This window comes from Henningerozyma blattae, chromosome 1 (assembly GCF_000315915.1).
Source record: "Henningerozyma blattae CBS 6284 chromosome 1, complete genome".
Taxonomy (NCBI): Eukaryota; Fungi; Ascomycota; class Saccharomycetes; order Saccharomycetales; family Saccharomycetaceae; genus Henningerozyma; species Henningerozyma blattae.
The window spans coordinates 1381325-1394366 of NC_020185.1; the positions used below are offsets into that span (position 1 = coordinate 1381325).

A 13042-nucleotide genomic window follows, 5' to 3' on the forward strand; every position below is an offset into this window, starting at 1 on the left:
GCAAGTAAAACAACCACAGAAATTCAATTAATTGAATAAAAAAAAACACAAATAAACTTTATTTAAATGTGATAAAAGTCACCGAATATATATGTTTGTTATTAAACAACGACGTTTCTGTTACGATTTTTTGTTTTACTACTTTTGTAGGGCAAAAATAAAAATTCTTTTTTTAGATTAATCGTACGTAACATTCTTTAACAAAATGTCCTTTTACCGTTGAACGAACGGCTGGAAATAGTTAAATAATAAACGAGGCAAATTATAAAGAAATTTGATAGGGCATATGTAAGCCAATATAAAACACAGAATGATGATAAAATAAAATAAAATATGGGTAGCATATTTGTAATTAGTTGATATTGAATTTAATATATAATAATAGAATGATAGAATTGAATAGTTTATAAAGCTTGACACATTTAAAATAAATAAAAATCATGACAATTAATTATATTAATTATATTAATAATTTTAAATGACAAATAGAATAGTATATATAATTCTTATTTTTATTGTTATTTTTTTATTTTTAGGTTTGGTTGTTTGTTGTTGTTTTTTTGTCAATTAAGAATCAAGTGTGCTCAAGAAATTAGCCACATTAATACACTTTGCCAGAAAAATCCATATACAAATAAGAAATAATTGCATTTTTTGACAGTCGATTTCTTAACACTTGCTAGATCATCACCTGGTGTATTAAATAAATTAAATTTCACAGATCTTAATAAAAATACACCAAATGCAATAAACAGATAAACTTTTAATATAATTGTTAAATAGAAGGGAGACTTTGGTAAGAATAATACTAATGTCAATGGAACAAATTTATAACCCACATAACAGATCAATTCGGTTAAAATTGTAGTGGGAGAGTTGGTATTAACTAAAAGGTATAGGCCTAGTTTTAAAATAATTAAATCCAGACAGACAAACGCCAAAGTAGAGGATAATTTATAATATAAATTTTCTGGATTAAATGAACCTTGTAAACCTCTTTGAGTATTCCAAACCAAAATGTATGTCACTAAACCCATAATTGGAATGTACATATCTGGTGAATTGACATCATCTCTTGGTGGTAAAAATGTTAAAGTTCCGGCACTATTAACTTGTGAATCTGGAATACGTTGCCAATTATTCTTGCTGATGAATGGGAATAAAATTAATCTAACTTTTTGCATAACGTATGATGTGGTGACTTGAAAATAGTGAGATAAAGAAGCTGCATTACCAGCAGCCTTAGACATCGTATCTTGGAATTGTGAGAAATTATCCCTACCAATGAAATTAGAAAAAGCTGTTTGACCTAGTTGATAAGCCATGGAAGCTCCAGGGTCTTGGAATGCGCCCATGACTGGATTCATTTGAGGACCTTGTTGCTGTGATTGTTGCTGGTTCATATATGCCTGTTGTGCTTGTTGTGGTGGGACTTGTGATTGAATATTTGGTTGTTGAAATGGTGAAGTAACGCCTTGCATATGTTCATTGTGAACAAATCGGTCATTTATATTACCGGTGTTATCACCGTAAGAATATGGATTGTAAGACATATTAATACCCAGTTGGTTATAAAGTGTAAGATTGTCTAATTAAGCAATATGTCCAGTATCCTTTACTTTAATCAAATCAAATTGTTTATTTTTTATTTTTTTCGTTGGTAAAAAAGCCAATTCAACTTTTTTATTTTTTTTTGATCGTTTTTATTATTCTTAAAAATGCCTTTTCTTAAAAAAACTAATCCTTATTTCGATTCCCGATCGAGGCAAGTTTTTATGCAAAAATTATTTACATCAGAGACTATAAATAATAGTATTTTAGCAATATATATTATTGTATAATATAAATATTTTTTATTCAAAGTTTTAACAATTTACTCTGCTTCTAAATATTAGGAAATGACCTATATTTCTAAGAATAATTTGGTACCTCGTTTTTTATACTGTAAATCATAATTTAATATCTTGACGCGACGCGTTTTGTTCTAGTTAAAACTGTGATGAGATTTTCAGAATAGCTTAGATTCTATTAAAAAAAAATATTCAGTTAATATATATCTTGATGTCTAAAAGCTTTAGCCAAAAATAATTCGCATCAAATAATATTATCTCTACTAGAATCATTTGTTGATTATAAATTTTAATATTGAAAAAGAAGAAAAAAAAACTTTAAACATAATGTCAAGTAGGTTTAAAGGATCGACGGCTGCAAGATTCGTCAAAAACTCAAATTCAAATTCAAATGCCACTTCTAAAAGTAATTCAAACCCATATCAAAGAAATAATATATCCACTTCATATGCTCAATCAGCGCAACAAATAATACAAACAGCTAAAGTTAATGATATTGATAATATGATGGGCTTTGAAAGATATATACCTCCACAATTTGGCGGTAAAATCGATAGTCAAAATCTAGATCATGTACCTGGTCGTGTGGGTTGGCTAACTAATATGCATCCAGTGACTTTGCCACAAGAAGTAATTTCTGGGGGCCAAACCAAAAGCTCTACAAATAATATGAACTCTGGCGGTATTGCTGGTGTTGATTTCTACTTCTTAGATGAAGAAGGTGGGAGCTTTAAAGCAACTATAAATTATGACCCTTATTTTTTTGTAATTTGTAACGATGTTACAAGAATTAATGAAATGGAAGAGTTCTTGAAAAAATTTTTAGAAACGTGTCTAAAAAGTATTGAAATTATAACGAAAGAAGATTTATCATTAGATAATCATTTGGTAGGTTTAAAGAGAACACTTTTAAAATTAAATTTCGTCAATTCGAATAATTTATTTGAGGCAAGAAAATTATTAAGGCCAATCTTAACAGAAAATTCGAATACAAAGCGCCAACGTGATATATACAAAAAAAATATTCATACATTTAATACTACTACTAATAATAATAATATCGAAAAGGAACTCCCGGATATCAAAGAATCGTTGGATGATATAAAAGAATACGATGTCCCATACCATGTCCGTGTATCTATAGATAAAAATATTCGTGTTGGGAAATGGTACAAAGTGACTATAGGAGGATTTTTTGAAGTTGATAAAGTTGTCTTTGCAGATCCTGTTGTCCTTGCATTTGATATTGAAACAACAAAACCTCCTTTAAAATTCCCAGATTCATCAGTTGATCAAGTTATGATGATTTCGTATATGATTGATGGTGAAGGTTATTTGATCACTAATAGGGAAATTATTTCTGAAGATATCGAGGATTTTGAATATTCACCAAAACCAGAATATCAAGGTAATTTTACAATTTTTAATGAAGATGATGAATTAGCATTATTACAGCGATTCTTTGAACATATTCGTGATGTCCGTCCAACAGTCATTGCAACATTTAATGGTGACTTCTTTGATTGGCCCTTTATAGACACCAGAGCAAAATTTCACGGTTTAGATATGTTTGATGAGATTGGGTTTGCTGTAGATTCCGAGGGAGAATATAAATCCTCGTATTGTTCACATATGGATTGTTTTAGATGGGTAAAGCGTGATTCTTATTTACCTCAAGGTTCTCAAGGTTTAAAAGCTGTGACTCAAGCAAAATTAGGTTACAATCCAATTGAACTAGATCCAGAACTAATGACACCTTATGCTTATGAAAAACCACAACATTTATCAGAATATTCTGTTTCTGATGCTGTTGCTACATATTATTTATATATGAAATATGTTCATCCTTTTGTTTTCTCTTTGTGCACTATTATTCCATTGAATCCTGATGAAGTTCTTCGAAAAGGTACAGGTACATTATGTGAGATGTTATTAATGGTCCAGGCATATCAATGTAACATTCTTCTGCCGAATAAGCACACAGACCCAATTGAAAGATTTTATGATGGTCATTTGTTAGAATCAGAAACTTATGTTGGGGGGCATGTTGAATCTTTAGAAGCAGGTGTTTTTAGAAGTGATATTCCTAACGATTTTAAAATTGACCCCAATATGATAGATGAACTTCTTGATGATTTACCAAACGCATTAAAGTTTTGCGTGGAGGTCGAAAATAAAGCTAAGATTGGTGATGTTATCAATTTTGATGAAATTCAAAAGCAAGTTAAAGATAGTCTATTAGCTTTAAAAAATGATCCAAAAAGGTACGAATTACCTTTAATATATCACGTAGATGTTGCATCCATGTATCCAAATATTATGATTACAAATAGATTACAGCCCGATAGTATGAAAACTGAGAGAGATTGTGCCAGTTGTGATTTTAATAGGCCAGGTAAACGTTGTGATAGAAGGCTAAAATGGGCATGGAGAGGTGAATATTTTCCTGCAAAAATGGATGAGTATAATATGATTAAACGTGCTTTACAAAATGAAGTATTTCCAAATAAAAATAAAAATTCCAAGAAGGAATTTTTGACATTTGATGAATTAAGTTACTCAGATCAAGTGGCTCATATTAAAAAAAGATTAACTGATTATTGTAAAAAGGTGTATAGCAGAACAAAAGTGTCTGAAGTTGTTGAGCGTGAAGCCATTGTTTGCCAAAGAGAAAACCCTTTCTATGCCAATACAGTTCGTTCTTTTCGTGATAGGCGTTATGATTTTAAAGGTCTTGCAAAGACTTGGAAGCAGAAACTTGCAGCGATCGATAAAGAAGATACCCATGCTAGGGAGGAAGCGAAAAAAACCATTGTTCTTTACGATTCTTTGCAATTAGCCCATAAAGTTATTTTAAATTCTTTCTACGGGTACGTTATGAGAAAGGGTTCTCGTTGGTATTCTATGGAAATGGCTGGTATCACCTGTCTAACCGGTGCTACTATCATTCAGATGGCTAGATCTGTTGTTGAAAAGGTTGGTAGACCGTTAGAACTAGATACAGATGGTATCTGGTGTATTCTTCCAAAGTCTTTCCCAGAAAATTACTTTTTTAAATTAGAGAATGGTAAAAAACTATATATGTCATATCCTTGTTCAATGTTAAATTATAAAGTTCACCAGAAATTTACTAATCATCAATATCAAACCTTAGTTGACCCAATTAAACACAAATATGAGACACATAGCGAAAATTCTATTTTCTTTGAAGTTGATGGGCCATATAAAGCAATAATTTTACCAACCTCTAAAGAAGAAGGTAAAGGTATTAAAAAAAGATATGCGGTTTTTAATGACGACGGTTCATTAGCTGAATTGAAGGGGTTCGAACTGAAACGTCGTGGTGAATTGCAATTAATTAAAAATTTCCAAAGTGATATTTTTAAAGTATTTTTAGATGGGGATACTTTAGAAAATTGTTACAAGGCAGTTGCAGCTGTTGCAAATCGTTGGTTAGATGTTCTAGATTCAAAAGGTCAAATGTTAGAGGATGAAGATTTAATTTCTTTGATTTGTGAAAATAGAAGTATGTCTAAAACATTGAAAGAATATGAAGGCCAGAAATCTACATCTATTACAACAGCAAAAAGATTAGGCCAATTTTTAGGTGAAGATATGGTGAAAGATAAAGGTTTACAATGTAAGTATATTATTAGTACTAAACCACTAAATGCACCAGTGACAGAGAGAGCCATTCCAGTAGCAATTTTTTCCACAGATATTGATACCAAACGGACATTTTTGAGACGTTGGACAATGGACCCAACCTTGGATAACTTTGATATAAGAACCATTATTGACTGGGAGTATTATAGGGAGAGAGTAGCTTCAGTGGTACAAAAAATTATTAGTATCCCTGCAGCTTTACAAAATGTTTCAAACCCAGTACCAAGAGTTCAACATCCGGAATGGTTACAAAAGAAGATTAGTCAACAAGAAGATAAGTTTAAGCAAAGCTCACTCACCAAATTTTTTTCAACCACTAAAATTCCTCCAAAAATAGGTCAACTTAAAGATATTGAAGATTTATTTAAGGCTACTGATGAAAATAACGGCATAAATATAAAAAAAGTTGCAAAAATTTCAACTAGAAAGATGACTCCAAAGAGAAGGAGGCAGGAAGAGCTTAAAAATGAAGAAGCTTCTTTAGTGTTACCTTCAGAAATGCCATCTATTGATGATGACTACGAAGCTTGGCTAGGATATCAAAAGATAAAATGGAAAATCCAGGCTAGAGATCGTAAACGTAGAGCTCAGTTATTTGGTGCTTCAAATAGTGGCTCAGGTAGAACTGCACTTGGTAATATGGTCAGAAGACAGGCAGAATCTTACTCTAAATCTGTATGGGAAATACTTCAGTACAAGTCATCTTCAGAGCCTGGTATTGTCGATGTGTACGTAACAATTAATGGCAAAATACAAACATTGAAATTTAAAGTTCCGAAAATAATTTATATTAAAGTGAAAAACAATCTATTACCTCATGGGAAAATTAACCATTGCATGGTAGAAAAATGTACCTTCGATTTACCTAGTAATATGAACGTTTCAGATTCCCAGCCCGGAGAGCTATATAAGTTGATACTGCCAGAGGAAGTTTATTTGGATGAAATCCATAATAGTACAAGCTTATTAAATCATGAGAATGTAGTAGGTGTTTTTGAAGGGACTATCCAACCAACAGAACGTGTAACTTTAGAGCTGGGTAGTTCTGTTATTTTTAATTCCACCCAGATGGGTTCCCTAGGTAAAGGTTTACAGCAAGGTTTCGACATGAAAAATCTTTCCATGACAGATCATAGTAAATATCTTTCCAGATTTTCCAGCGAAACCTGTTATTTACTCCATATTGTTACAAATATCGGCTACGAATTTTTCATTTTATACAAATCCTGGAGTAATACAATAAAGGTATTCACTTTGAAACCCTCTTCACATGCTGCTGAATTATCTTCAGGATCATTACAGCAAGTTTTTAAAAATTATTTCCAAAAAAAATATGAAAATAATGAAAAAGACATAAAACTAGTTAAATTATCTGAAGATATGATATTTGAACTAGATAGTTTTACTGACATTTCGCAGCTATACAGAAAGTTAAACAAAAGTATCACCAAAGTAAAGGAAGAAAAGGGTATCCAATTAATTTTATTTTTGCAATCACCTTATATCCAGAAGTTAACCAGATTCTTAAAACCACTTAATCAAGTCCCTATAGTTAAAGTATCTATGAGTGAAGTTACATTGCCACCTTTAAACTGGCAAGGTACAATGACTAAAAGAATTTCTCAATATTTAGTGTCTCTAGGTTCATGGTATGCACATTTGTTAGCTTTGTCTAAATATAGTAATATACCATTATGTAATCTTCAGCTGGATAATATGGGTTATGTTATTGATGTTATATATGCCAGAAAATTGAAAAGAGAGGGTATTATTATTTGGTGGAACGAAAATGGGCCCTTACCAGATTTAGGTGGTAAACAGAAAGATTTCGATATTAATACATCTTGGACAATGAACAATTTGCAATTTCCAAGAATAAATGTACCTGATGTTTACGATAATGTTATTTTAGAAATTGATATCAAGAACTTGGTTGTAAATACTGTTCTTGGTATCACCTTATTCAACGATGCTGAGGGCAGTGATATGGCTAATGCTTCTCTTAACAATACTGAGGATTCTGTAAATGGCCAGTCCTCTACTTTCATCCAAGACGCCTTTTCAGGCCCATCTTTATTAGTATTAAGGAATATGTTAAAAGATTGGTGGGATGACGCGATGAAGCAAAATTCTATAGCTGATTTGTTAGTTAATTCTCTTATTGCTTGGGTTCAAAATCCGGATTCCAAATTATTTGATGGCACCTTAAGATACCATATTAATAATCTTTCTAAAAAAGCGATGTTACAATTGATGAATGAATTTTATTCCCTAGGTGGTTCTGTTGTTTATGCAGACAGAAATAAATTATTTATCAAAACTACCAAATTTGCCCCTGAAAATTCTTATGCATATGGTCAATATATGATGAAAGCTATTAGAACCAACCCATGTTTCAATTACTTGGAATTAAATATTGTAAGATACTGGGATTTATTGATATGGATGGATAAATACAATTTTGGGGGTCTAGCTTGTAATACAATTGAAGATCGGGATAAACAAGATTTTAGAGCATATTCTCAATGGCAAATCAAGAAATTTTTACCTATTGCCTTACAGGCTGAATTTGAAGATTGGATCATGATTATTTTAGACAGTATGTTAAGAACCAAAAGAAGCTTTTTTGAAAAAGATGTAAACACACAAAGATTAACCCAGCTTGGCCCACAATCTAAACAAGATATTGACGAAGATTCGGAAGGCCCATTGGCATCATTCACTGATATTTTTGCTAAATCTTTAATTCAAAGAGTTGGTAAGCTTTTTAGAACTCAACAAGAGTCTGCATTGTATTATTCTGAGGAATATAAATTTCCTGAATTACCTGGCTCCTATCTTGACATGAGAAATCCGGTGCTGGTGTTTGTTAAATTTTTATGTCATATAATGTTATTATCAAAGAAAAATACATTAGAAGTAAGAAGTTTACGAAAGGAACTATTGAAAACTTTTGAGGTTCGTGAATTTCATAAGTCTGCTGAATTTGTCAATCCAAGCACTAGTTTGGAATTGGCAAACTGTCTATGTGAGCATTGCTACTTTACTACAGATCTTGATATGTGTAAGGAAGAACCTGGTAGGTTATTTAATTGTGAGAGATGTCAAAAGCCACGCAACAAAACTCAGATTGAAGAATATTTGATTCAAAATTTAACTACTGGAATTCAATCCTATTTATCTCAAGATTCCCGTTGTGTGAAATGTCATACTATAAGAGTTGATTATATGAGTCCACATTGTAAATGTTCTGGTAAATGGGGAAATGTAACTTCTCATGAATCAATCTTAGAAACTATTAAAGTATTTGATAATGTTGCGACGTTCTTTGGATTTACACATCTTCAAGCTGCCCTTGAACAGATGATATAGACTCTTGAATAGTTATTTATTTTGTAGTATTATAATTCCTAATTATCATACGTTTTTGTACAAGCTACAGTTATCTTAATATAGTGTTGCGAATTATATTTTTTTTTGTTTACAATAATTTCGATATTTTTGCTATATTTACGTCTTGTATTTTGGGAACATTTCGCAGTTTTAGCGTTGTTTAAAAGTTGGTGAAAAATTATATAAAACCTTTGTTTTCGAATGTATAAAATAAAAATAAAATAATATTCAAATATCAGCAACAAAACTGAAAAGAATTTTTTAAACATAAATAGAGCTCCAATATTTTGGGACTGATATGGTTGCAGTTCTACATCGTGATTACCAGATTAAGGCATTAAGAGCATTTATTCAAAAGGATGCAGCTCTTGTCCCGCCAAATATGATCATAGAAGGTCATACTTGCACTGGTAAAACACATGTTTTAACTCAATTTTTTCAAATACACCCGGATATTATAACTTCCTGGGTGAGGCCTATAGAATTAGTTTCTTGGAAGCCCGTATTACAAGCGGTTGCTAGATCAGTGCAAAATAGCTTAAGAGCAACCTATCCTGGTGTTCAAAGTGAAGAATTTGATCCTCTTGATGTAGAGGAAGCATACTTGCTCGTCAAATTTCTAACTAATCTTTTCGAGGAGTATAGTTCCTTGTCAGAAGATCGGACTTTATTTGTGATATTTGATGGGCTTGATAGTTTGGAAGATTTAGACGCCATGTTACTTTTAAAATTTTTAAAGTTATATGAGCTTTTACCGGAAACTTCCAGAATTAAACTAAAGTTTATTTATGTAGTACAAAATAGTGCTTTTGTGAGTAGATATGCGTCATATGGCATACCGTCCATTGTATTTCCTATATATAACATTGATGAAGTAACTGATATTATCATTGCTAATAGAGCTCCGGAACTATGGGAATCAAGTTGTTTACATGATCAATTACAATCTCAAAATATCGTTAACTGTACTACAGAACAATTATATTCATTAGTGGTGAATTTCCTGCAATTAATCATACAGTCATTTGGTTCTTATACAGGTAATAACATTTCTTCTTTGAATGATTTCATTGATTTCAAATGGGAAGATTATGTGAAAGCTATAACTCCTCAAAACGTATTTGAACCAGTGCAATTATATAGATGTACCTCAAAATTGTTTACTAATACAGATGATACATTAAGTACAGAAGATGAAAATATCCATAATAATACTAATGATGCTGGTCAACAAGATTCGAATTCAGCCACACAAACATACGAACTTTCTAATATTGCTAAATATCTTTTAATCTCAGCATACATTTGCTCTTATATGGAACCAAAATATGATCCAAGTGTCTTCTCAAAGAAAACACATTTAAGGTCAGGTAGATCTGCATATGGTCGTAGAAAAAAGAAAGAAACTAACCCAAGATATATTCAGCCATCCTTATTTGTTATCGAAAGATTATTAGCTATTTTCCAGTCAATTTATCCAGTAGAGACAAATTCAGAAAGTGGTTCGTTAGCTTCCTTAAAAGAAGATCATTTAATGAGATCAAATGTTGAAGTATTTCAAAATATATCTGAACTTTATGATTTAAAACTGCTGGGTACAACTATGACTAAGAACATCGATTATCTAAGTTTTAAATTAAAATGGAAGGTTAACGTTCCATGGGAAACTATTAATGAAATTGCAAGTTCAGTAAATTTCGAATTAGGTCAGTACTTTAGTTCTATTCATGAGTAGTTGGGTAAAATTATATTTATAGATTTATTAACGTTTATATAGTAAAGGAATATTTATCTTTAATACATGTAAAAGGTTTATATTTGGTTTAAAATAATGATAGCATTATGAGAAACTAAACATTTCACAATTGCTAGATATATGTTGTATTACTATACTAACTTTAGATGAAAATTCGTAATAATTTTAAAAGCCTATTTGGATATCCTCTAAAGAAAATTTCAACTTTTCAAAAGTAAGATGAAAACAATGAAAAAGCAATGTTAGCATATAATACATTTAAGTAGCATATTCAAAGTTCTATAACGCTCTAAGATACTATAAATGGTTGATACAACAAAAAGATCTCGAAACAAACTAAATGAAGACTCTAGTGATTACGAGGAGTATAATAACGAATTCGGATTTCAAAAGGATCATAGTCGTAAAAGACAAAGAAAAATGATTAGTATGCAAGGTTTTGAATCAGACTCATCTGACGGTGTCTTAGATGAGGAAGATGATGAAGAAAATAGAGACCAAAAAAATATTGGGTTAGATAATAATTCTGAAATGATTAATAAAGATTTGAATGTTTTTGAAGATGAAGATGACAATAATGATTTTCTAACTCAGCTGCATAATACTGATAAAAATGAAAATAATGAAGATCGTACAGCATCCTTTAACATTTTTAAATCTGATGATCATAATGGTAATAATCCTAAAACTTCAGTGAAGATAAATCATGATAGCAATGAACAAGAGAATTCTTTAAACTTGAACCAAGAAATTGAAGAAATACCAATAGAAGCCTTTAATCTAGAAGACGAAAATATAAATGGCAGATTTGATGCAGAAGGTAATTATACAAGAAGTATAGCTGATCTTAAAGAAGAAGAGGAAGAGAAAAGCTATCAAAATCAAGATAAATGGATTGACGATTATAATGACGATATTCATCAAACATTTGAAGCACAAAGGAAAAGAACAGAAATGGTAGCAAAAAAGCAAAAGGAAATCAAGAAATCTAGAAGGCATTACATGTTAGATGTTGCTTTATCCCGTTTACTCTATTTTTTAAAAAAAAATAAAACCATTATGCAATCCATTTCAGAGTTGCATAATATTCGAAATAAACTGAATACCATGAATAAAATAAATAAAGAGCTTGATCGTGACAAAACTAATAACGAAATTAAAAAAAAATATATAAGTAACGGAATTCAGATGATTATTGAAATAATTGAAATATTAGAACAGAAGGGAATTGAAAACGTTTACGAATTGGATAGACCTAAACTGCTATCCCTAATACGAGAGGAATCATTAGATGCCACAGATGATATAGATTCTGAAAAACACAATTATAGAATTAAAAGATGGCAATTTAAATGGCAAAATGATTTAAATAAGATTCATGGTGTATATACTAATTACGAGATGCAATATTGGAAGCAAACGTATTTTAATGATCAAGTTCTTATAAAGAATGTGAATGATAAAGATCAAGAAAATAATTGGGTGCATGTCTCATGTCTTACTTTCATATAATATCTGAATTCTCACGCTGGACTAAAAGCTAATTCTCATTGAATGAAGTATGTATCTCATACTGATGGTAATTTTCAGAATTGAGGTATCATTGTTCTCACCAATCTTGAGCTTGATCTTGGGTACTTTTAGCATTAGATGTTTCTGCATCTTCTACAAATCCTCTAATTTCACCTGCAATTTGTCTCGATAGATTTTCCACATCATCAAAGTTGAAATTGAGCTTGTCATGATTTTTTAAATTTTCTTTGGTATTGTAACATTTTTGGAATGTAATTATAATAGTTCTAAACTTATTTTTCAGTTTCACAATATTTTTTTCGTATATTTCTACACTATCTTCGTTATTATTCATTGGAATTTCATTAATTAAATTTTTAACGATTAAAAGATTTTTATCAAGCAGTTTATTATTCAATTTCAATGATTCAATGAAATCACATATTGATAGCATCTGCCCTAATAAAACAAACCGTTGAAATCCAACTTGAAGGCCATATTGTTTACCTTCAATATAATTATGTTTTACGTTTTCAGATTGAGCTTCCGCATAGCCTTCTTGGTAGAATTTTTCCTCTAAATTAAATAAGTCTTCAAAATCCACATCCATTATATATAATTATTGTGATGTTCCCTGTAGTTATAATAAATATTTTATTCTAAGCAAAATTATGAAATAGTTTGTAGAATGTATCTCTTATCTATTAATCCTATATATATTTATTTTATTACATAGAACTACGCAGCTCATCGCGTATTTTTCAGCCTGGTATTAGTAAGAATTTCTTCGTATGAAAATAAGGTAATTATTGTTTTTAGCTTAGCTTTTACAGCAATGAAAAAGAGTAATAGCTTGATTGAATAT

The 13042-nt window shown here is 30.7% G+C and overlaps 5 protein-coding genes across 5 annotated transcripts; 3 read left to right on the forward strand and 2 right to left on the reverse strand.

Annotated features, from left to right (window-relative positions):
• Positions 1-584: 584 nt before the first annotated feature.
• Positions 585-1553, reverse strand: YIF1 (protein transporter YIF1; the record flags this gene model as incomplete). The annotated part of the gene is made up of 1 exon (XM_004177821.1): positions 585-1553. One exon carries the CDS (start codon positions 1551-1553, stop codon positions 585-587), a length of 969 nt encoding a protein of 322 aa, XP_004177869.1.
• A 624-nt stretch (positions 1554-2177) lies between these two features.
• POL2 (DNA polymerase epsilon catalytic subunit) lies at positions 2178-8888 on the forward strand (the record flags this gene model as incomplete). The annotated part of the gene is made up of 1 exon (XM_004177822.1): positions 2178-8888. One exon carries the CDS (start codon positions 2178-2180, stop codon positions 8886-8888), a length of 6711 nt encoding a protein of 2236 aa, XP_004177870.1.
• Positions 8889-9207: 319 nt separating this feature from the next.
• Positions 9208-10644, forward strand: ORC5 (origin recognition complex subunit 5; the record flags this gene model as incomplete). Its single annotated transcript, XM_004177823.1, has 1 exon — positions 9208-10644. One exon carries the CDS (start codon positions 9208-9210, stop codon positions 10642-10644), a length of 1437 nt encoding a protein of 478 aa, XP_004177871.1.
• Positions 10645-10968: 324 nt separating this feature from the next.
• Positions 10969-12177, forward strand: TBLA0A05600 (U5 snRNP complex subunit LIN1; the record flags this gene model as incomplete). The annotated part of the gene is made up of 1 exon (XM_004177824.1): positions 10969-12177. One exon carries the CDS (start codon positions 10969-10971, stop codon positions 12175-12177), a length of 1209 nt encoding a protein of 402 aa, XP_004177872.1.
• A 97-nt stretch (positions 12178-12274) lies between these two features.
• On the reverse strand, positions 12275-12787 carry LTO1 (ribosome biosynthesis protein LTO1; the record flags this gene model as incomplete). Its single annotated transcript, XM_004177825.1, has 1 exon — positions 12275-12787. One exon carries the CDS (start codon positions 12785-12787, stop codon positions 12275-12277), a length of 513 nt encoding a protein of 170 aa, XP_004177873.1.
• Positions 12788-13042: the final 255 nt, after the last annotated feature.